This window comes from Labeo rohita, chromosome 5 (genome assembly GCF_022985175.1).
Source record: "Labeo rohita strain BAU-BD-2019 chromosome 5, IGBB_LRoh.1.0, whole genome shotgun sequence".
NCBI lineage: Eukaryota > Metazoa > Chordata > Actinopteri > Cypriniformes > Cyprinidae > Labeo > Labeo rohita.
Window position 1 is genome coordinate 19,915,467 of NC_066873.1, and position 24,701 is coordinate 19,940,167.

Consider the following 24,701-nt stretch of genomic DNA (forward strand, 5'->3'; position numbering starts at 1 on the left):
TTACAAATTGGACAATTATAAAAAATGTAAATTGTAGTTTTAATTTCATAAAATTGCATGTTAACGGCGTGTCTTCAGTCAGAGTGTTGCTCCACGTGTGTACTATCAATCACAGCTGAGTTTCTAAACCTGCTGGGTAATGTAGTTTTTGGCGAGCGAAACGAGGCGAAGCGAGTAACGGTAAAACTACAAAGACCCACAATGCAGTTCGTTGAATGAGTGGAGGTCTATAGCGGCGTGGTGGTCAGACCGGCCGGTGCGCAGGGAAAGTTGCAGCAGGGGAGCCATGCGACCGGCTGAAACGGCATTTTACCACTGTAAATCGCGGCAGTCACATTGACAGCGTTACACGGTGATTTGAACTGAAGTAAGGCTTGTTGCTTTTCTGTTGTCATTACACATTTATCGCTTTTCTGCTCGTAGTTCAGCATCTTAATTCCTGTCAGCAGCCAATGGGAAACCAGTGTGGACACACCACAGTGAGGCATGCGGGAATATGAGGCGTTTGTCGAGCAAATGTATCCTGTATTTTTTAACAATTCAAAGATGTCCCTCATATTTTTTAATCTCAACTACTGTTGGTGTTTATAATTCACTCACTTAGCAAAATACATACGCCCACGGGTTGAAGATACATTAATTAGGCAGTACTGTCTATAATGTCATTTAAACTTAGCTTAGCAGCCGTGCCAGACATGGCCCTCACCAACCTGATGAAATCAGTCAGTCTTGACCACATGACACAGTTGTAATCTATATCATACAGGGTTTGTCCTGCTGTAACTGAGTGCAAGTCTAACTCAGTCACGTAACACCATATAAACGTGTATGTATGACATGCAAGCTTAGACATGACTTGATTTTACCACAGTTACCTGAGGAGGATGAGAAGAGCAAGAATTAGTATTAAACCCAATGTCAGGCCAGGAGGTCGAAGTGTGGCGCCCGCAGCAGAGGACAAGAGCTCCCAAGGGTCCTCAGCTGTTGGTGACACCCAGAAAACACTGTCACCTTCTCCACAGTCTCAGCTGGAAGTCAAAGAGTCTGCTGTGGCGATAGGAGATGGGAATGTGCCGGGATCTCCATCAGAGAAAGCGTCACTCAAAATGTAAGCACGTTCTGACAGCACCCCCAGACATTACTACTATATATATTATGAGCCTTTTTTTAAGACATTGGTTATAGAATTTTTGTGTATTTAAAATAGTTTTTTTCTTTTTAAGTAGCATGTTTTTTTCAAGTATATATTAAGGGTGAATTTGCAAAGTGGCAATTCCTTTTGCTTTTTAAAATTAGGATTGATACTTTTATTTCTAAGCTTGAAATTCTTGAAATAAATTAATACTTTTATTCAGAAAAAATGCCTTAAATTCATCAAAAGTGATAGTAAAGACAAAATATTTCTTTGGCAACCTACTAAAAATAAGTTCTAAAATTACTAAAACCAGACTAAAATAAAAGCTAAAACTAGCTAAAAACTAATTCAAAATATTAATAAATATTAAGAGTATATAAAAGGTACTACAATAAAACTGATGTTTGTCTTTGTGTTCTGGTTCTTTCTTCATGCTTTCATCATAGAGCTTGACGTCATAGATATTTGTATTTTTCTTATCATAATTGTTAGATTTATCTTGTTGTATTTCAGACTGCAACATGCTGTTGCATATGAATGTGAACTTTGAGATTTCAGATTATATTTTCTAGCTAGTTACTTTGAGCAAAAACTGGTCAGCCAAGAACATGTATGTAAATGTTCATGTCTTTTTTTATTACTTTAAATGTCTGGTTAAACTAAATTAAAAGTTAGTTATATGCCAGATACACTGATGTGATTAAAATATGAGTTTCAGAAGCCTCTCAACTCATTTTTTTGTTCATTGGCAGCAATGATGGAGTGCCATCTAGTGTCAGCACACCTGCAACTACAGTACTTCAGAGGAGGAGCAGATTCTCTGCCACACCAAACCTCGCCAGACCCAAAGTCCGTTCTGCTCCTCCTTCATCTACTGGAAAGACTGTTTCTCTTCCATCAGAGCCATCCAAGACATCCCCTTTCCAGGCAGCCAAGTCTTTTCCTCAGTCCCCCATCCCTGTTGCTGTGTCAGCAGAGATGATTCACAAAACTCTACATTCTCCGATGCCACTACAGCAGTCAACTGCCCTCCTTCCTCACCATGTCTTCCAATCACATCTGGCTGTCCAGAATCTCCATCATCAACAGTGTCTCAACATGAGCCTTGCCAAACTCCCCAAAAACTCCCAAATGAGGATTTCGGGCCCCAAGAAGGAGCCACTCCAGTTGCACGCACACTCTCGCCGTATGTGAAACTGTCACGCGTTGATGGACCAGGTTCTCCCCTCAGGGACAAAATTTCTTCAGACAAGCAGCGCATCTTGAGGGCCCTCAAACTGAAAGAACTGATGAAGCTAGAGAGGAAGAAAGAAAAAATGGTAAAGTCAGTGTTAAAGGATTAGTTCTCTTCCAGAATAATTTACTCACCCCCATGTCATCCAAGATGTTCATGTCTTTCTTTCTTCAGTTGAAAATAAATTAAGGTTTTTGAGAAACATTTTCCAGTATTTTTCTTTATATAGTGGACTTCACTGGGAGCCAACGGTTTGAAGGTCCAAATTGCAGTTTCAGTGCAGCTTCAAAGGGCTCTACACGATCCCAGCCAAACAATAAGGGTCTTATCTAGCGAAACAGTTGGCCATTTTCTAAAAAACAATAAATAAAAATTAGTTATTTTTAACCACAAATGCTAGTCTTGCATTAGCTCTGCAATATGTAATGCATGAAGTTGTGTATGTGCTATCATGTTGAAAAGGTCACGCATGGGTAGTTTTTCATAAGACCGTTATTCCTCGGCTGGGATCATGTAGAGCCCTTTGACGTTATATTGAAACTGCAGTTTGGGCTTTTAAACCGTTGACTCCCATTGATGTCCACTATTTGAAAAAAAATCCTGGAATGTTTTCCTCAAAAACATTTCTTTTCAACTGAAGAATTAAAGTCATGAACATCTTGGATGACATAGGGGTGAGTAAATTATCAGGAAATTGTTATTCTGGATTTTATGTAATCTTTTAAATTATTTAAAAATGTTTGGACCAGCAAAATGCCACATTTTTAAGCTTCTTGCAACAGTTGTTAGAAAATAAGAAATCTATTAAAAACAACTTACTTCTATTAAAAAAAGTAAGTACAAGTTTGTTGTACAGATTTAATTTCATATATTTAAACTTTGTTTTTGACAACTCAAAGGAGAAAAAGAGCAGACGATCTAAACGTGAGCATTGCATTGAGCCAGATCATGACAAAATGACCTTAGCTGACTTCATTTATTACCTGCCAGAGTCAAACCCTATGAAGTAAGTTGATATGTTTTACCCTCTTTTGGTTTCTTTTTGCATGTATGCTGTGTGGGATCAGTATAATTTGATTTTACAAACATGAACTATCAATGAGCAATATTTTTAAATCATGTTTTAACCTTTGTTAGTTTGCAGTGCATTAACTGATATTAACAGACACAACATTTCATCTTAGAATATAGAGGTAGAATTGGATGCAGAACTGGTTAACTTTAGTTCATGCTAACTTTTCAAATGCAACCTTATTGTAAATTGTTACCATACTTTCTCATATCTTATAATTTTTCATCTCAAAAGGTCCTCCCTTTTCACAGAGGAGACTCAGACACAGGCCACTCCTCCGCCAACCCCTACGTAAGTGAAATGAAACCTTTATTATTATTATTATTATTATATGCACATATGTCACATCCAAGAAATTGCTGTTTGTATTTGGGGTGATCAATTTCATATTGCTGAGTACTTGCACTGTTTTTGACAGTCAGTGTAAAATTTGACATTCAGGACTGCAGTTTTTCCTAACAAAATATTTCGATTGGATTGCATGTTGTTTAGAGCCATGTGTTTTGAGATAATGATATTGTTTTTGTGTCTCAGAGTGCAGAAAAATTTGGCAGAAGCAGATGAGGAGGAAGATGATGATGCTGATGAGGAAATGCTTGTTCCCAAAGTCAGGGTGGCAGAAGATGGCTCACTGATATTAGATGAAGAAAGGTATGGTGGCCTGATATAATCTGTAAAATCCAGTTCCTAATAAGGGAAACTTTCATTTCAGCATTACTCTCGGTATACTGATTTTATTTAATGCTTTATTTAGTGTAGTTATTAAGCTAGTTTTTTGAAAGTGGAATTGGTTGCTTTCATTTCCCCAGCTGCTTCTCAGATGTGCTTCCAAACTTTAATCTTATTTATTAACCTTATTAGTCCAGCCAAACCTGATTAAAGGAAAACTACACTTCCAGAACAACAATTTCCAAATAATTTACTCACCCCCATTGTCATCCAAGATGTTCATGTCTTTCTGTCTTCAGCTGTGAAGAAATTATGGTTTTTGAGGAAAACATTTCAGGATTTTTCTCCATATAATGGACTTCATATGGAAAATAAAAAATTGTATATTTTTTAAGCACAAAAGCTGGTGTAGCTCAGGCTCTGGGATGCGCATCCATGAAGCTGTGTTTTATTGAGTCATGTTGAAAGGTCATGCGGAAAGTAGGTGGAACTACAGACCCAGTGTTTACAAAGCAAATGCGCAAAGACTGCGGAAGTGCAAGTAAGTCAAACGTTGTTTACAAACAAAAAGGTACAACGATGTCGGACGATTCTGAAGTTGTAGGAGATAATAAGATGGATTTTTTTGCCATACTCTACCTTTTTGAGGCGGAGTACACAGACGATGAACTTGGATGTGATTTGTAGTGTCATGGACGTGCATCTCAGAGCCTGTGCTACACAGGCTTTTGTGCTTAAAGTATGCAAATTGTGTTTTTTCGAACAAAAATGACCAATTATTTCACTAGATAAGACCTTTCTTACTCGGCTGGGATCGTTTAGAGCCCTTTGAAGTTGCATTTAAACTACATTTTGGAAGTTCAAAATCGGGGCACCAATGAAGTCCATTATATGGAGAAAAATCCCTAAATGCTTTTCTCAAAAACCATAATTTCTTTATGACTGAAGACAGACATGAACATCTTGGATGATAAGGGGGTGAGTAATTACTTGTAAATTGTTGTTCTGGAAGTAGACTTCTCCTTTAATTGATGCGGATTCATTTGACAACAATTTTAGTTAAAATGTTAGTAATTTTGTTGTGTTTCTGTCATTTTTTTTATTTTTTTATTATTATTTTTTTTTTAAATAAATCAATATTTTTTTAAATTACGTTTTAGTTATAATAGTACTCAAAATTAAATCTTTAAATGAAACTTGTTGACTTAGAAGCTAACTGAAATAAAAAGTGTACTAACATTTTAACTAAAATTGCTGTCAAATGAAAATGATTTCATTATTTAAAATTATTTCATTATTTCATTTCGGTTAACCGTATGTGTAACGATGCATTACATGTGTTCAGTGCAGGGGTACAAATGTAAATATGCCACTTAGTACAACCAGTAACATTTTATTTAATCTTGTTTAATGTATAACTATCATTAATTACTGTTTAATTACACCTTTGTGTTCAGTTTGACAGTACGCGTTCAGAGGACATCTGATACAGTTGTCGAAAATGCAAATCCACTGTTTGAGCGAGGCTCTACTACTACATATGCAAGTTTCAGGAAAAAAACCTATGTGAAAAATTGGTCTGTCAGAGGTACGAGCGCTACATTTTGCATCTGTTGGTTTATAATTGTGTGGAAACATAAGATTTGATGTTTGCGCTCTTGCCAAGCATAAAAGTAGGATCAGTACTTTTTATTGGTTCATTCTTTCTCAGTTGCATCCTGAAATTTTAGTGTGTGTGTTTCAGAGACTGATATGTTCTATTTGGCCATCAGTATGGTGGGAACAGACTTCTCCATGATTGCTCAGCTGTTGACTCACCGTAGCAGAGCAGAAATTAAGGTACAAGCCTTAATCGCAACAAACATCCTTATCTCACTGACAGACTCATAGTATAATTGTGTTATCTTAAGTTTGATAATCTGTTTGTATACTTTTGTCTTTCTCTTTTTGATAGAATAAATTTAGGAAGGAGGAGAAAACAAATGCATGGCGAGTGGATAAAGCATTCAGTAAGAGTTTATTTATTTATTTTTTTATCTATAAATCTGTCTGTCATGTTGTTAAAAATCTACTGTGCAGTCCTTGCTCTGACATTTTGACTGTTTAGGAAATAAGCGACCATATGACAGCGAGTTTTTCAGTTTCCTGCTGAAGAGGGTCTTAGCTAAAGACAAACAAAAAGGCAAATCCATAAAACTGGTCGTAAAACCCAGTAAAGCGAAGAAAGGCAAAGGTAACGTGCTCAAGAGTGGCAGTTTCAGATCACAGAACCCATTGTACCACATATCTCACTGTGTTTTTGGTGTCAGTGTTATTTTTATTTTTATTTTTTTGTTTTCTCTCACTCACCCAGCTGGTAAAAAAGTCAAACAGCTTGAGGACAAAGACTCCATTAATGATGATGAAGATGATGATGAATTGTGCAGTGTGGACAGTGTCTGTTTTGATTTAGAAAAGGAGAATGAGGACAGCAGTAATATGAATGAAGCGGATGTACCGTCAAGTACAAGCAAGAAGCGTAAACGCACAAAAGAAACGAAGCCAAAGAAGAAAAACAAGAAGAAAAAAGGTTTTTATATGTGATCACACATTGTTGTAATTCAGATTTGTCCATTCTGTCTGTTCAGTGTCTGCACATAATTTCCTGTATTAGTAAGCAGCTGAATGACAATTAGATCTGTTTGTCATTTCAGGCAAATGCTTAACGGAAGATGAAGATAGTGACCTTGTGTGTGTGGACAGTGACTTGGTGGAGGGAGACTCTGTAAACGCAGACAATGAAGATCAGTCATGTATGCCCGGATCAAAAAAGGAGCGCAAACCATCAAAAACAGATGACCAGGAGCGGGAAGAAGTGAAAACAGAAGAAAAACAGAAGAAAAAGAAGAACAAAAAGACACTTAAAGGTTTCTGTTGATGCTTTGACATTACTGAGCTCAAGTTAAAGAACCTCCAAATGAGTTTTGTAGCGTTTTGGTCGATGTGTGTTAGTTCTAATTCCATGTATATTATAATACACTACTAAAAATACACTACAGTTTATGCTGCACTACTATTAAAGTGATGATACATGTGGCATCTTTTTTGAGCAATGCTGCTTGGGCACTTTTCCACTGAGAATGGACAGCAAATTTCTATGTGTATACTTTAGATTGGTCATGGACCCTGTGTTGCCCATTGCGCAGCAATGTTCCTCAAAATGTTGCCTTGTGTATCATCAGCCTTTCATTTTAATTTGTAATTTATTTTTAGCAGACAGTCTAGTCTGGATCATATGATCACATGAGCCTTCGGAAATCATTCAAATTTGCTACTTTGGTGCTTAAGAATTTTTTTTATCAATGTTAGATAGTAGTCATAAAGCAGATATAATATTTTTGTTGAAACCGTGCTGCTTTTTTTTTTTTTAAGGATTCTTTGAAGTGTAGAAAGTTAAACAGATAGAAATCTTTTGTACCCTTTTGAATGTTTTTACTGTCACTTGTGATCAGTTTAAATCTTCCTGAATAAAAGCATTCATTACTTTTAAAAATTAAAAATCTAACTGACCCCAAACCTTGAAATGCATTGTGCAAAATATACTTTTTGTAAACTTGACAGTACGGAATGAAGAGCCTACTGATGGAGAAAGTGGTGCAGTGAATGAGGAGAGCAATGACGCGTCTGCTGTCCCAACTAAAAAACGGAAACGCTCTAAAAAATGTGAGAAGGAAGAACAGGAACCTACAAAAAGAAAACAAAAGCCTAAAAAGAGCAAAACATCACAGGAAGGTAAAAGACTTTCTTTCTTTCTTTCTTTCTTTCTTTCTTTCTTTCTATTTCTTTTTTTTTTTTTTTGAGGATTGCAAAATATATTAAATTTTAAAGCGCTTACTAAAAATGGTTGTTTGCTTTGCAAAATGTGTCTGATTTTTGTGTGCTGCACAGAGTGTGCTGGATCTGAGCTGGGTGCTGATGGTAGTGACATCTCGACAACAGCCCCTGGTACAGAAGAGGATCAAGGGTATGTAAAATTATCTTATCACAGTCAGACATTTTTCTTTTGGCAGTTCTCTAATTGCAAATCTTCAATCATCAATTGCCTCATTATGTGTTAGGGAGAAGCTCTTTCCAGACAGCGCAGTTAAGGAGGAGATTTCACAAAGCTCCACCAAACGTTCAAAAAGGCCCAATTTGGCAACAAGAAAAGCTAAAATAGCGACAATAGAGATTGAGGATACAGTAGAAGAATGTCGAGAAGAGAGCTACAATGAAGCAGAGAATGAGGTATGTGAAAACATGATGTGTGATTTTGATTGTACACCTGCCTAGTCTCTTTTTGGTTTGTTTACCACAGTATATAGATAACCACCCAAGATAAAATAAAGTTTTGAAGGTGTAGTTTATCCAGAAATGAAAATGATCAGTGTTTACTCACAATCATGTCACTCCAAGCCTGTTCCAATCTTTTGTGGAATGCGAAAGAAGATATTTTGAAGAATGTTGACATTCATTGAGACATTCTCAAAATATCTTTTTTAGTGTTCCACAGTCATACAGGTTTGGGATTTAATTAGAGTACTTACTTTTTTTTTTTTTTTTTCTTTTTTTTTAACACACACAAACTTTACATGCACACAACGGTATCATACTGCTTTTAAATCTGCCAAACAAACCATGTTTTAAATAAATTTTGACATTAAACACACACAGGAACAAGTTAATTTCATTAGTGATAACTTGAATGACTATTAATAGGTATTATTCTGAAACATTGTACTTTTTTTTTTTTTTTTTTTTTTTTTTTTTTTTTTTTTTTTTTTTGTTAAATAGTTGAGGATCATCCGTCTTGCTGAGGAACAGCTCCAGATTCAGCCGGTAGTTGTTCTAGAGAGAACTCCTCCAAGGTGAATTATGATTTAATCTTTCAGCACTGTGTCATTCTTTCAGCTGTTACAAAATATATTCCATCACATCATAGGCTAAAAGATTCACACAGCTCCTCTGCAAGCCAAGACCAACCACAGTCCACCCAGAGCCCACAGCGTTCTCCTGGAAGACAGATCAGAGCGGAAAAGGTCAAGCGCAATCTGACCGCTTCAGGTGATGGTAGTGAAGTCTCAACAGCAGGCCCCGGTGTTAAAGAGAATCTAGGGTATGCAAAATTATCTTCCTAAGATCACGATATGAGATTTTCCTTCAGTACTCCTGTAATTACAAATCCCCATCAATTGCCTCATAATGTGTCAGGGTAAAGCTCATTCCAGAGAGCACAACTAAGGAGGAGATTTCACAAAGCTCACCCAAACGTTCCCCTGGGCGGCGGACGAGAACGGAAAGGGTCACGAATAATCTGGCTGCTTTAGAAGGGGATCAAATAGACCAGTGTCATACTAGCTCAGATCCATCACCGGAGGACATGAGCAGCACTGCTGTGCTGAATCAAGTGGGCATCCAAGACTCTAAAGAGAAAGAGGCTGATCTACGTGTGGAGGAGGTAAAACAAATAGCTCTTATTGTGCTCATATTTCCTAAAATCATTTTTAAAAAGGGAGAGAGGCTGTGAATTTGTGCAGTGTGACGTGGATCTGTTACGGCATGCATTAATAGTAATCTCTACAATATAAAGGTTTTGACCCTTTTGTGCTCTGCAATACTTTGAAACCTTAGAACATAGTTTTTAAAGCTGTGATCTTTACATGTATGGATCTCTGTTTATGTAGTGCATTGTACTTCAATGAAAACCAAAGTTGTTGTTTTTTTTTTTTTTTTTTTTAGGGTTCAAATTTACATAATTTAGAGTTTTTGACTCCATCTGATGTAAATGGTAAGTCTAAGTTCGTATTGATGTTTTTATATTCATTTCATCATATTAAGACCAATTAGACAAATTGAGCACTTAGAAAAGAGTCTCGTAGAAACTTGTACTCACACTTACTGTAGTTTAAAATAACTGTTTTTAAGCCATTACTCCAGTCTTCAGTGTCACATGATCCTTCAGAAATCATTCTAACCATGCTAATTTGGTGTGCAAGAAACATTTATTATTATCAGCTATGCCCCTTAATATTTATAGAAAATAATACATTTTTGTCAGGGTTCTTTGATCAATAGAAAGTTCAAAAAACATAATTTATTTGAAATAGAAATCTTTTGAACCATCGCTTACATAAATGTAATCCAACCTTGCTGAGTAAAAGTATAAACTTTTGAATAGTAATGTATAGGAATGAAAATGATTGACATTACCATGAGTCTGTTTTTAGCCACTTTATCTAATCTCAAACACAGATTGTTGGGGTGAAACACATTGCCAGTTGAAAATTGGTGTAATGCTTTTTTAATATTCTCTTAAGGTCAGACATTACTGACAAGAGCAGTTGTGTTGTTATCTCATGATGAAGTGAACCAGTACCTCAGGAGTCGAAAACAAACCACTGCAGAGGAATCAACAGCATCTGAGAGTCAGCAGGACACAACATCTGCCAGAGACCTTCATGTCAGTATTGGAGGAGTTTATTCTGTGTGTGACCTGTTATTGTCTGTGTGTGTGTGTTATTGTTGACTGTTTATGTGATTTACAGGTAGGAGAGAATAGGGATGGTCTCGAGGAGCAGGGGTCCTCTACTGGTACTCTAGAAGAGAACGTCTCTCAAGATCAAGAAGTGAAGGAAACTGACACCGCCTCCATTTCTGCCCAACAGAGCACTGCAGAAAAAAGGAGGTGGTTTTCCAAGCCCAAACCCAGTCTGAGCCAGGCAGCACAGTCTATCCGCAGACCTCTGAGTGTACAGACAACAGATCTTGGTAAAAGTGAGCTTCAGATGTATATAAATCACGAGCTAAAAAGTCATGTGTGTAGTTTTCTGTTCTGTAACAAGTAACGCGAGCTACTTAATATTATTACTTTTAGTAACTATTTATGTAACGCATTACTTTTTAATTGACAAGAAAATATCTGAGTTACTTTTTTCAAATAAGTAGCTCCAGTTACTTTTCCCTCCATTAATTGATTAAAAGCTCTCCTGTCCCCATTTTGAGAGAAATCGTGAGTAAGATGTTAGTTCTAGAATAAATATGAACATGCATTAATTCATCTCACTCACAAAAAACAGATTCAGTATTCCTCAAAGTGAATAAAAACAGTGAAATTCAACTCAGAATATGACGCAAACCTGCAATAATTAAACATGTTAAATAAAACAAATATCCTTTATGCATTTAATCCCATTTTATTAACCAGTGTCTTTGCTGCCGACCTTTGATGATCCAATTCAACCATACTAAGAAGCAAAAATTACTCAAGATAATCTAACATTTGCTTTCCTTTTTTTTTTTTTTTTTTTTTTTTCTTTTAATTGCTGAAGAATTGACTTAGTTTTCCTTCTGTGGTCTGCTGTACAGACGTGAATTTACTTTTCTTAAAGCCTGAGGCTTTTGGTGTGAAAACATTTGCTGAAAATATCTTTTTTTTTTTTTTTATATTAAAAACAAACAAGCAAGCACTTCCCAGATTTAAAAAGTATTGCAAAAGTAAAGTAACGCATTACTTTCCATAAAAAGTAACTAAGTAATGTAATTAGTTACTTTTTTTAGGGAGTAACTCAATATTGTAATTCATTACTTTTAAAAGTAACTTTCCCCAAAACTAGCTCTGAATGAGAGTATTTGGTTTTTCCAAATCCAGATGTCCCATCTTTTAAACATGGCTCAAAGCAGCTACAGAGTCCTGTGGACGTCCAAGTGAAGATCGCCCCAAATGAAGAGCCCAGGGACCGTCCTGAGGAAGAAAGCACATGTAGTATTAGTCCAAAAGAAAACAATCCTCAGGATGTTAAGGTGAGGGAATTTGTCATAGTGTGTTCTGATCATGTGATGAAAAAGCCAAACATACACAATATGTGGCCCTGTGCAACAAAACTAGTCAGAAGGGTAATTTTTTTTTATGTTTTTTTATGTTTTTTATTGACTGTGTTTTTTGTTTTTTTGTTTTTATTGTGACTATACATGATCTGAAAGCTGGATAGATAAGCTTTCCATTGTTGTTTGTACAATATTTGGCCAAGACACAACTATCTGAGGGTGCAAAAAAAAAAAAAATATATTGAGAAAATCACCAAGTTGTCTAAATGAAGTTCTTAGCATTGTGTAATACTAATCAAAAATTAAGTTTTGATATATTTACAGTAAGAAATTGACACACATCTGCGTGGAACATGATCTTTACGTAATGCACTAATAATTTTTAGCATGAAAGAAAAATCATTTTGACTCATACAATGTATTTTTGGCTATTGATACAGATATAACCGGGCTACTTAAGACTGGTTTTGTTGTCCAGGGTCACATGTTTGATTTGTAGTGAGTTTTCTCTTCTTTAATGTCTTTTTGTAGGTTCAGGATGATGAAGCAGAAACCACTGTAGATGATCTACCTTCCTTAACATCAGTTTGTAAGATCAGCATTATTGTTTTTTGTTATATTCTGTGATTTCTTTCGTTCTCTCTTTCTTCTTTGTTTTTTTGTTTTTGTTTTTTTTATCTTTTTGTCTTTCTATCCTTGGGTAATTCCAAAGTTTTTACCCAAGGTTTTTACTTATCTGATAGCACAGATGTCAACATTTGGTGGTTCAAATATTCATGTGAAATCTCACTTAAAGTTTTTTTTAAAGAATTTTTTTGTGTGGTTTTTTTTTTTTTTTTTTTTTTTAAGTGCATGATTTTGTCTGGTAAGTGTTATTTTCAGGCTTATAACATCCATAACAGTACATATTCCTCATAAATAGACACATCAAAATTAAAATAAAGTAACAATTATATGTTTTGTGAAGAGCCATCGCTTCTCTATTTGTTGGTTATTATTACGTCTGGTTTGTGCATTTTAATTTGCAGAAATCCTATAAAGTGTGTAGTCCCTCAAAAGTCCTTTTTTGTCACATCCATAACGCATGATTATTTTCCTTTTTTAGCGTAGAAAACGTGTGCATAGACTGATATTTTTCTGATGTTTGGACTCAAGGGTTTATTTTAATATAAACAAATGGTTCGGTATATTGGTAACACATACATTCTCTAAGCATTTATATGTCAAATCCATAACGCTGTATTTGCCTCCTTTTTTTCCTTTCAGCTCATTTTAATTTACTTCTTTGTCTTTGTACAACTTCTCTAAATAAGTAAGTCCTCCAAGAGCGAGTAAGACAGAGGGCCAGGAGATCTTACCCTTCCTTGAGAGGCCTCAGGATCCTGACACCGAACCAACAGATAAAGGTGCAGCAAAATACTTCTTATTTATTTATTTATTTTGTGCCTAACTTGGTTTGCAGCAGATTCAGAAAGTTAAAAAACCAATGATTTTTACAGATGTGCCTGAAAGAAGAGAATTTGAAAGGTCTCCATCTCCGATGTCTGAAAATGAAGATCAAATTACTGATAAAGAGGAACAGGATTCAGAGCCTGTTGAGTCTGAAGTCACCGACACCATGATTGAGGAACCTCAGGCAGAGCTGAAGATTATTTCAGTCAGGTGTGCACTGGCATATGAAATAATAGATGGCTCAAACTGACAGGGTTTGTCTTGAATGTTTTAAACTGTGTCTTTGCTATGTGGTATTGTCTGTACAGCTGTTCTGCTGATGGCTTCTCAGTTGATACACAAGATAATATTGCCCCAGAGAGAGACAGTCAGTTTGCTAAGCAAACACCCAACCTAGAAGAAACATCCCTGGTCATGACCAACCCTCAGCAGACCTCAGAGCCTAATGAAGGTGAGGTTCACGTTGTTCAGATTGAGAATATTGCTCTAGTGTCACTAGTGTTACCCCAAATGATTGAGACATGAAATCTTGATTCAGATCCTGCTGAAAAGCCAGAATATCTGAGTCCTGTTAAAGCCAGCAATTTGGATCATGACGAAGAGAACATCTCAAGAGAAGATAAGCTTCTGTCATCTGAGGTGGATTTACATGAACGTAAACAGGATGAGGATCTCCTGTACCCAGTCCCATTACTTAGCTCAACACAAACTTCAGCCCCAAAAGTTCTTATGGATGGCACTGATGAAAGAGAAACAGAACCAAATGGTAAATTTTTAGACTTTTAACTCGTTTAAACTCTGTGATGTATACAGGCAAACAATTGAGTCTTTTCATGTGATCGGTTTCTCATAGACCCAGTTCTCAGTGATGCTTCATCTGCACCATTTGAAGCTCACAGTCTGGTTTCATCTTTTTCTGAACATCCCAACGAACATGCAAGCAACCTGTGTGATATGGACACGTATGTACATTGTTTTTTTTGAGCAGCTTTAATTGATAATTAGGAGTTTATATTATCTTATTAAATGATAACATGCTGTTTAAATGTTGCTTTAGGATGCAGTTTAGTGAGTCTGCAGCTGAAGAAGTCCAAATACCAGGTGACCAAGATTCAGAAAAGAGAGACGGCACAGAAGAGCCATCAGAAGCTTCTGAGGTAAAGAGTCCTGACAAACATTAAACCTTTGTGTATTCTGTTTTTGCTGAATAAAATAATAACCTTTGTAATAATCTATGTTTTCTGGCAGGAATGCAGTGCCCCTCTTAATGAAACCGCAAAATCTGAAATTTCAGATTCAACTGGAGTAGATACAGGTGCAAACGGTAAGTGTGACATGAACACATGATTCAGAGAAATTAAAATACTATGTAACAAATATAAATAAATGTTGTAAATGTACTGTGCAGTCATGCACAGTACATCTGCACTGTTCAAAGAAAAAAAAGGTTTATTAAAGAAATCTTTTAAGCTCACCAAGGCTGCATTTGTTCAACAGAAACAGTAATACTGTGAAATATTATGAGAATTCTAATATGCTGATTTGGTACTCAAGTTTCTTTGCATTTATTTATTATTATAAACATCTTTACTGTCAATATAATGCTTCCTTGCTGAATAAAAGTATTAACTTCTTTAAAAAACAAAATCAGACACACAAAAAAAAAAAAAAAAAAATTCTAACCCTAAGCTTTGAATGGTAGCATATGTTATTGTTTTCGTTCATTGTCACAGATAACCAGTCTGAGGAGGAGCCCACCTTTATTTTGACTCTGTATGAGATTCCAGCCTCTCAGCTGTTTCATGAGGCTGCCTTTGGGCAGCAGAGCACTCCCCCTTTTGAACTGGAGCCAGCACAAGTGCAGACACCCTCGTTGTTCTCAAGCACTTCACATTCTCATTCGTTCACAACAGAGGCTTCCAGGTGCATTTCCCTTCCAGACCAGATTTAATTAGATCATTTTTACGCAGTTAAAAAACAAAATCCTTGATCATCCATTCCTTTCATCCTTGATGACCTTGTTTTGTAGTGCATCTCTGCATATGGCGTCAGAAGAGACCAGTAATCCATGTGAAAGTAGTTCTCACAAGGTGGTGGATGACTCCCTGGACCCCCTTTCAAAGAATGCAGCAGATGATGCCAGTACACAATTGATATCCTCACAGGAAAGCAGTCTGAACTCTTTAATTAGTCCACCCGGGATGTTCTCCTATAATTCTGCCACGGTATGATGTAGTACTCCCCTTTGTTACCAAAACTTGTAGAGCTTTTATATTTTGTAGCATTTTTTTTTTTTTTTTTTTTTTTTTTATGAAAATGTTTTCTCTTTTGGTAAAAGCCAACAGATGTGTCAAAGTTAGATGAGATCCTGATAGAATCCCCAGAAACTAAAGCTCCCACTCAGAGGAGATGTAAGAAATTCACTTGCATTCAAATTTTAATTGTCATATCAATTACTTTATATTAAACCTAGTCTATTCAAGTAGATGAGATGCTAATGTCCTGTCTGATCTCTCTATGAAGGCAAGATAAAGGTCAAGCCGAAACTAAAGCCTTGTGTGAAGGTTGGACCTTCAAAAAATGACAAGTTTGACTGTTCACCCAGTCAGAATCTACCAACATCTCAAACTGTGATTGAGTCAAACCAGAAAGCATCTGCACAGGAAACAGCTGGTCCTGAAATCCACTCAAGCCCTGAAGACAGTGAAAGGGGAGCCCATCCTGGACCTGACGGTGTGATATCAACAACCACTGTGCCAGTCTCTGAAGATGTGAGAGATGAGAGTCAAGATAAGTGGGAAAGTCCTCTTAGAACAGAACTCCAGATGGACGAGGAGTCGGTTGTTGACTCTCCAGTGAGTGAGAGGGTGTTCTCTGTTTTTTTGCTTTATTATATTTTCAGATAAATCAGTCATTACATAAGTGTTTCTTCATAGGTGCACAGTACATTCATAAAGGAGTCTGAGGGGAAGACTGAAGTTGTTTCACACATGGTGTTGGCAGATGCCTTTGTACTCTCATCAGGAGAAATGAAGAATGTTTTTGATAAGGAAAAGGAAAGCCCTCATGACAGTGAGCTCCAGAAACCCGAGGATCAGTCTGTATGCCTTACAAAGAGTGAGAAAGCCCTTCCTACAGTTATTGGCCAAGTAAGTGTTTTTGTTTATATTTAAAACATTAGCCCTCATATCTAATTCCTGATGTGGTCCGTTTTACCAGAAAGAACGCTTAATCTTAAGTGTTTGTTTCCTTAAAGTTCACTTTTAACTGAAAGGTTTCAAGTTTACTAGGAGCACATCACATGAGTTGATAAGTACTTGTGTCCACAGAAGGAAAAAATGGCAGATATTTCTAAAAAGTCTGAAGCTTGCAAAGAGGCAACATGTGTGTCATCACCTGCATCTGAAGAGAAGGCCACACCCTTTAGGAGAGGTAACAGACTTTAACTGACTTATTTTGTCCTTGTAAACCCAAAAATGTTAATTGTCATAATTTACTCTCATGTAATTTCTAATCTCATCAGACTTTTGTTCATCTTTGAAACACAAATGAAGATATTTTTAGTATTCTCTCATCATTTTGTGCATCTGTCAAAAGTCTAATTCAAATGAAACTTTGCTTCAAGAGATTGTAAAAGTAATCCATATACACTACCAGTCAAAAGTTTTCTATTTGAATATATTTTAAAATGTAATTTATTCCTATGATCAAAGGTAAATTTTCAGCATCATTACTCCAGTCTTCAGTGTCACATGATCCTTCAGAAATCATTCTAATATTCTGATTTGCTGTTCAAGAAGCATTTTTTTTATCATTATTTAAAACTGTACTTTTTTTTTTCCAGAATTCTTTGAATAGAAAGGTCCAAAGATCAGCATTTATCTGAAATAAAAAGCTTTTGTAACATTATACACTACAATTCAAAAGTTTGGAGTCAGTATAATTATTTAATTTAATTTAATTTTATAATTTAATTTTATTTTATTTTATGTTATTAATTATTTAATTATTTATTGGGAAAAATTATAGAAATTAATACTTGTATTCAGCAAGAATGCTTTAAATTGATCAAAACTGATGATAAAGACATTTATATTGTTACAAAAGATTTCTATTTCAAATGCTGTTCTTATGAACTTTCTATTCATCAAAACAAAAAAAATACTCAGCTGTTTTCAACAACAACAATAATAATAACAATAATGTTTTTTGAGCAGCAAATCAAAATATTAGAATGATTTCTGAAGGATCATGTGACACTGAAGACTGGAGTAATGAATCACAGGAATAAATTACATTTTAAAATATGTTCAAAATAATTTATTTATTTTAAATTGTTTAGAATTTTACTTTTTTTGCTGTATTTTGGATCAAATAAATGCAGGCTTGGTGAGCAGAAGATTCTAAAAAAACCTTTTTTCTGGTAGTGTCAATCCAGTGGTTTAATCCAAGTCGCCAGAAGCGACACTATATGATGAACAGACTTAATTTGGGCTTTTACTGATCAACACGCATAAAGCACATCAGATATGGCAAATGGAACCTCAGACTTATTTTCTTGATGCATGAGAACAAACCTGATTGGTTTCATTTAATTTAACTTTTATAATGTCTTTCTCCTTCCTTTCAAGGCAAGTTGCAAGTGAAGCCTAAAATCCCCAAAATTACTTCTAGTAAAAATGATTTCTCAGGACAAGAGCAGTCTGACTACGGGTATAATGATCCAGCCACAACTCAAATCACTTCACCAGCACCTCTGATTAAAGAAGAATCCATTAAAGTGGAGCAGAGATCTGAGCAAGAAGACTTCTCTGATATTCCAAAGAAGGAGTTAGACAGAGAGCCTGCTTCGTCTTCACAACTTCCACAGCTTACACCATTCAGCACTGCAAAAACATCAGCCTGGTAAGTCGCATCTACTTTAATAAATATCTTTAGACCTGTGTACAGTTATTACAGACGCTTTTTTTTTTTTTTTTTTTTTTTTTTTTTTTTTGACTTTGTCATAGGACTGAATTGCAACCAGTGGATCTGAAAATAGAGGGTAGGCATGAGGATGCGTCGCACATGGTGTTGTCGGATATATTAGTGCCGGTTTCCACTGGAATGGAAGATGATCACATGGCGAGTGGAAGTTCAGTACAAAGCAGTGTTCAGATGGGTGAAGAGAGCCAGCAGGCCGTCACTGCGCAAGCAGACCAGGAAACACATTCACATGAGGGTGTTTCACATATGCTGCTGACTGATATGTTGATCCCTGTCTCTGAGGAAACGGAGGATGATCTGAGCAAGGAAAGGACAACAACTGGAGAAGGAAGCTCTCATGAGGCAGAAAAGTCTCAGGTTAGTTATCTGAATGAAAAAGAGTCTGAAATTAAAGAGTGCTGGCAGATGAAACCCTCCACCTCCCCAGTTCCACCTGTGTAGATCTACTACAGGTTATTATATAAGCTATTTTGGCAGCAGCAGTATGTCTTAAATATTCACAGCAGCATATATGTATATGTATATGTATTAGCAGTACCAAGTTCCTGTACTTGCTTTGCAGCTGCAGCAACAGCAGTCTACAACAGCAGCAGCAATTCAGCTGTGAAGCAAATCTGTTCCGTCAAGACCAAATATATTAACACTGTCGTATCCATTACCATGCTAAAATCTTCTAAGAGTTGTCATGATAGAACTAAGTTAATCTTTAGAGATATTAACAATGTCAAAATTTTGGTTGGCCATCATTTTAACACCCATAGTTAATTTGATTTTTATTTGAAATGTATGCTATAGGTGAGAGAGGAGCCAGATACTGCAGACCTGTCATGTGCAGTGTCTCAATCATCAAATGTGGGACCATCAGTATCACCCAAGAGGAAAAGACCCACTCAGGGGAAAGGTGGTGAAACACTTTTGAAATTGTCTTTTTTCAACAAACTGCTTAGTTTCTGAAACAGTGTGATGCATTTTCTTTGACTGAGTAAAATGTCCTTTGCTTTTAAGGCAAGTTATTGGTAAAGATGACATTTCCCAAACGAAAGACTGGAGATTCCCCTAAGAGTCCTAAGAGTGGCGAGCAATCACAAACCATGTCTACGTCATCCTTAATGATGGCGTCAACACAATGTAGTGCTGAGACATGGTAAGAGTGGCTTCATTCTCTGCTCTCTACATACATTTTCATCAAAATATCAAATTACTAATGGTTTGGTCTTTCTATCATAGTGCTGTCTTGCTGTCCATTGGCTCAGAGGACCGTGAGGAGGCAACTGGGGGCGTTTCTCACACGGTGCTATCTGATTTTTTGGTGCCTGTATTGGATGAAACTTCAGAAGGCAGTCTTCACGAAGAGGCCTCATCAGCAGTTCTTCAAGACAATGCAGTCAAAGTAAGTTTCTGTATTTTGCTTGAGTATTTGTCGGTTGCTTGAGTATTTTCTTTTTTTTATCCAAAAAAAAAAAAAAATCAACAGAATTATTATTTATTAACTGCCACAGGTTGAGAAGTCAACAGATATTGAGAGACCAACAAATACTGAAACGGAAGAGATGAATGCAAGTCAGTCTGTGTCAGTTGAATGGAAAACACCTTGCTGTAGGAGAGGTAAGAATGTATAAAATAATAATATAAAGCAAAACATTAAAAAACAACAAAAATGGGGAACATATCTTACTCCCCTAAAATAGCAGTTAAAGGGGCCATGAACTGCCTTTAAATATTTTGTACTGTTCTCTGGTCCACTACTGGTCCACTTATAATGTTATCAAGATTTTTACATCAAACAGCATAATTGAGAAGTAATAGGCTATTTTCTGTCCTGTTTTTAAACCCGTCATCTCTGTTTGAATAGGTACGGCGGATTGTAGACTCAGAAGTAAACGCTCACGGATTCAATATATTCGACACAGCATTGTGTTTTAATTTCAGTATTTCTGAAAATCCAGTGTCAATTTTTTCCTTGTTTGTAAACGAATCTGCGGTAAAACGAAATGACTGAAGGATCAAGTTCTTACTGATGTGGTCTGGAACTTAATTTAAAATAATGTTCATCCACTCTTTCCTAATGCTGGGAACGTTGGGAATGCAACACAAAGACACTACTTCCAGATTTTACAGGTTGGCTTTAATATATGCTGACAAGAAACTTACAATGTTTTTATAGTACAATGACCTTTATATGTCAAAATATAAAGTGAATTTTGGTTTCTCAGTTCATGGCCCCTTTAAAGTTACAAATTAGACAAATTAAAAGTGGTGCCTTTTCATTGGGAGAGACAGATCCAGAAACAACTGAACCATGATTTTAATCATGTAATTTTCAAGTCAAATTTATCAGTGTCTATTAACATACATTTATTATCTGAACAGATGATTTTGTATTTTATGCTTTCAGTCGATATTGACTCTATTTTTCAAGGTACACTGCATCCAGAGCCTAAATTATCAAAAAAAGATGATCCTTCAGAAACTGACCTCCGTCAGCCCAGCTCTACACAGACCTCGTTAGCTACACCTCAGCAGTCCCTGGACCCTCAAGCGGCAGAATGGTCCCTCAAAAGCAATATGCTGCCCATGGACTCAGATGAGATGGAGAACTGGTGTGAAGGAGTTTCCCACATGTTGCTGTCAGATGCATTCGTGCCTGTTTCTGAAGAGACTGGAGAAAACAGCATGGACCTAAAAGTGTTCATCTCAAGCAGTCCTCACAGGGATGAGCAAACCGCTCTTAGTCCGTCAAAGAGTGAAGAGGCACCTTACGAAATATCAAGTGAAGTATGCTATTTTAAGAAGCATTAAACTGCAGTTCATAACAATTGATTTTATATGGCTCGGTCTGATGAAGAAGTGTCTAGAACACATTTTACCAGGGGAAAAATGTTATTCAAAACTGTTATTTAAAAATGTTAAATAACTTAATTTAAAAAAATATTAATAAATAAAATTATTTATTAAAAAAGTCAGTACCAGACACAATATATTGATGGTGTAAAATGAACAATATATTTATTTATTAATTAAATGGTTAGTTCACCCAAAAATGAAAATCGTGTTGTAATGATCGTCTCATCCATAAAAAATAGCCATATTCAAAACATAATCATCACTTTTATCTAGCTTGCGCTAACAGTTGTACATAGAAGCAGCTCCAGGCGGATGACGTCGGCGTTGCGCATGCGCCGCTCAGAAGTGATAAATGCGAATGCGCAGTGGAGAAACCAAACCAAAACAACGGTCATGAATTAGAAATACAAAACGAGGGTTTGTAAAGAAAAATGTTGAAGGATTTCAATATAAGCCAAGAGGAGACTGGTTTTCCTTTGCTAAAGTAAGGAAACTTTGCTTTCTTTGCTTCTGTAAACAAACGGTTTTCACGAGACTCGCAGGTGCATGCACAACACTGACGTCCTGCATCATCCGGAGCTGTTTCCGTGTACAACAGTGAGCGCAAGCTAGATTAAAGTGATCCTTGCATTTTAAATATGGATATTTTTCTTACAAAAACACATCGATTCGCTACAGGAGGCCCTTATTAACCCTCCAGAGCCATGTGAGGCACTTTTTATTATGGATCGAGGCACTTTATTAGACTTGTTTTGGACTGTTGAAGAGAAACACCTGTCCAATGACATGATAGAGCTTGGGAGAGCCAGGATAACTTTTAATATTGGATTCGGTTGAAAGAAGGAAGTTAGAATGCCCCTAGAATGCCTGAAGGGTGAGTAAATAATAGGCTAATTTTCATTTTGGGGTGAACTAACCCTTTAATTTTTTAAGTTGTTTAGGAGTGAAATGTGACCTGGACAGGTTTTTTAAGATTCACCTATATAAAACTTTAAACAAGGTGCAAATGACAACGCAAAAATCTGTTTTATAGGTACACCAGTTAAACACTACTTCTGACATGCCAAAGACTGTGAAGTCAAATGAGAGTCTGCCAGCATCACAAGCAAAAAAATCACCAGCAAGAGGTCAGTCATTCTTCATCATAGACTGTTATTTATCTTTGTCCCTATTATATTTTGTGCAATTGATTTTTATTTGTTCCTGATTCTTCTCGAAAAAAGGTACATTTCAGATGACGCTGAGATCGCCTGAAAGACGCCTTAAAGATCAACCTTGTGTGCTAAAGTCAACTCAAGCTGCCCTGACATTTTCTCAGCGAACTCAGACGACAAAAGTGAAAGACTCCGTGGGAACTCCAACAAGACAACAAACAGGAGAGATCTCAAGTGTATGCCGGGTACAGCTGGAAAGGTTATCTGTGGAGGAAATCTGCAGTGCCCAAAGTGTCCTACAACCAAAGCATCACAGCACGCCTGTCACAGTGAAAACCACTTCTAGAGAGTAAGGATGATTTCCCATTCTTGTAATATCATAATATTCAGTGGTGTTCACAGTAAAAACAACTACTAAATCTGTTTGTACTCTTAGTAATGAGATGCACAAGGCATCTCTGGCTTTGCATGGAAGCTCTGGTTTAGAGTCCCATGCTGATGATGAGGAGCCACCTGTGCCATCAGGATACTCGCCAAGGGTTGTCCTTCATCGTATACCATTAACGGCTACTGATGAGAACACTTCCACACCTACCTCGTCCCCAGCCAGAACGTCAACCACACAATCCCAAACACCGGCAGATCATCAGGTACAAGCTATGATCTGTAATCAACTCATTGTATTATAAGATCTTATATAATGTGAGATAAGGATTTATCTTTCATATTAATCATTTTCATTAATGTTATATGCTGTTTTGTAGTTTCCTCAAAACAGCCCTCCTGTCTCTGGTTTGGATGCTCATAAGAATCCTGATCAAGTGTCCCACTTCTTACTGGATGACATCTTCACTGAAGTGGTGGATCCGGATTGATTCTTATGTGGGATGTTCTGGTTACATTTCACTGCTGCTATTTCAGTTGATTGCACTAGAGTTAACAATGTGTAACAGTGTCATACTGCTCATTATAGATCTGTCAGAGAATTGTTATAATTCTAATATTAGAATTTTTTTTTTTTTTTGGTTATGAGACTTGCAGTGGTACAGTCTAAGTCACAGCTCTGTTATTTATTTCTATTTATTTAATGCTGAATATCGCACCACATTGTTTTTATCAATGTGTTTTTTACTGAATGCTTTTGAGTTTAAAGATGTTTTGTTTTGTTCATTGCAAATATATTTGTTTTTATTGTTACTGTATGTTACTTTCTTTTGTTTTTCTTTCTGAGAGCAAAGCCCTTTTTGTGGGTTATAAAACCTTCCCCCAGTGAAAATTTATTAAAAAAGAATGAAAGAATGTTATAAATAATTAGAGACAAGTGTCAGTTGTATTTTCAATTTGTGCCACAGACTGGATATTACACTAGTGGAGAAGTTATAAATAAGTAAATAAATGGATATTCACTTTTTCCAACTATAAACTTTTTTTTTTTTTAAACATGGAGTTCCTTTCTCAGATACAGTGCACTTAAATAGGAAACGTGTAAACAGACATAAAAAAAATGAACAAATTTGTTTCAGCTATAATCTTACAAGCAAAGATTTCTGGCGTTTGGAATTTACTAAGATAAATATGTTACCAATAATTTTAGGCATAATGGACATGAGGTTAGTAAAAATCAAATACTTTGTTAAACTGTACAGTTGAGGTCATAAGTTTACACACACCTTGTAAAATCTGCAGCATGTGATTTTTTTTTTTTTTTTTTTTTTTTTTTTTTTTTTTTTTTTTAGTATTGACCTGAAAAAGATATTTCACAAAATGTTTACATAAAGTACACAACAGAAAATAATAGTTGAATTTATAAAAATGACCCCATTCAAAAGTTTACATATGCTTGATTGTTACTATGTTGTTAACTGAATGATTCACAGCTTTTTTTATATATAAATAAAGGTTTATGAGTTCCTTCTTTGTCCTGAACAGTTAGCCTGCCTGCTGTTTTTCAGAAAAATCCTTCAGGTCCCACTAATTATTTGTTTTTCCAGCATTTTTGTATATTTGAACCCTTTCCAGCAATGACTGTATGATTTTGAGATGCATCTTCTCACACTGAGGACAACTGAGGGACTCATATGCAACTATTAAAGTTCAAACATTCACTGATGCTCCAGATAGAAAAATGATGCATTAAGAGACAGGGGTGTAAACTTTTGAACAAAATGAAGATGCGTACATTTTTCTTATTTTACATATATATAGTAAAGTACTTACTTTATAGTTAAGTACTTTTTTAGTACATTTACTACTGTGCTTCAGAAGCTACAGAAGATGCATGTTTACCAGAAGACAAAATAAGTTAAATTTACC

At 36.0% G+C, this 24,701-nt stretch overlaps 1 protein-coding gene across 1 annotated transcript; it reads left to right on the forward strand.

The window, feature by feature from the left end:
• Nucleotides 1-44: 44 nt before the first annotated feature.
• On the forward strand, nt 45-23,797 carry LOC127166146 (transcription factor TFIIIB component B'' homolog). The gene is given in 48 exon segments (XM_051111243.1): nt 45-367; nt 872-1,108; nt 1,888-2,101; nt 2,104-2,454; nt 3,269-3,375; nt 3,676-3,732; nt 3,976-4,092; nt 5,568-5,698; nt 5,855-5,949; nt 6,065-6,119; nt 6,218-6,343; nt 6,464-6,679; nt 6,804-7,016; nt 7,711-7,881; nt 8,038-8,113; nt 8,208-8,376; nt 8,923-8,996; nt 9,071-9,244; nt 9,340-9,586; nt 9,868-9,916; nt 10,446-10,588; nt 10,674-10,896; nt 11,777-11,928; nt 12,484-12,541; nt 13,266-13,358; nt 13,452-13,614; nt 13,713-13,855; nt 13,943-14,170; nt 14,258-14,366; nt 14,462-14,561; nt 14,653-14,728; nt 15,138-15,327; nt 15,434-15,629; nt 15,743-15,815; nt 15,928-16,259; nt 16,341-16,553; nt 16,734-16,836; nt 18,036-18,309; nt 18,414-18,747; nt 19,186-19,291; nt 19,396-19,534; nt 19,618-19,780; nt 19,890-19,995; nt 20,810-21,165; nt 22,268-22,361; nt 22,458-22,737; nt 22,825-23,038; nt 23,153-23,797. Coding segments are annotated over 47 exon segments (7,638 nt in total). The 5' UTR covers nt 45-367; nt 872-884; the 3' UTR covers nt 23,264-23,797.
• The last annotated feature ends 904 nt before the right edge of the window (nt 23,798-24,701 follow it).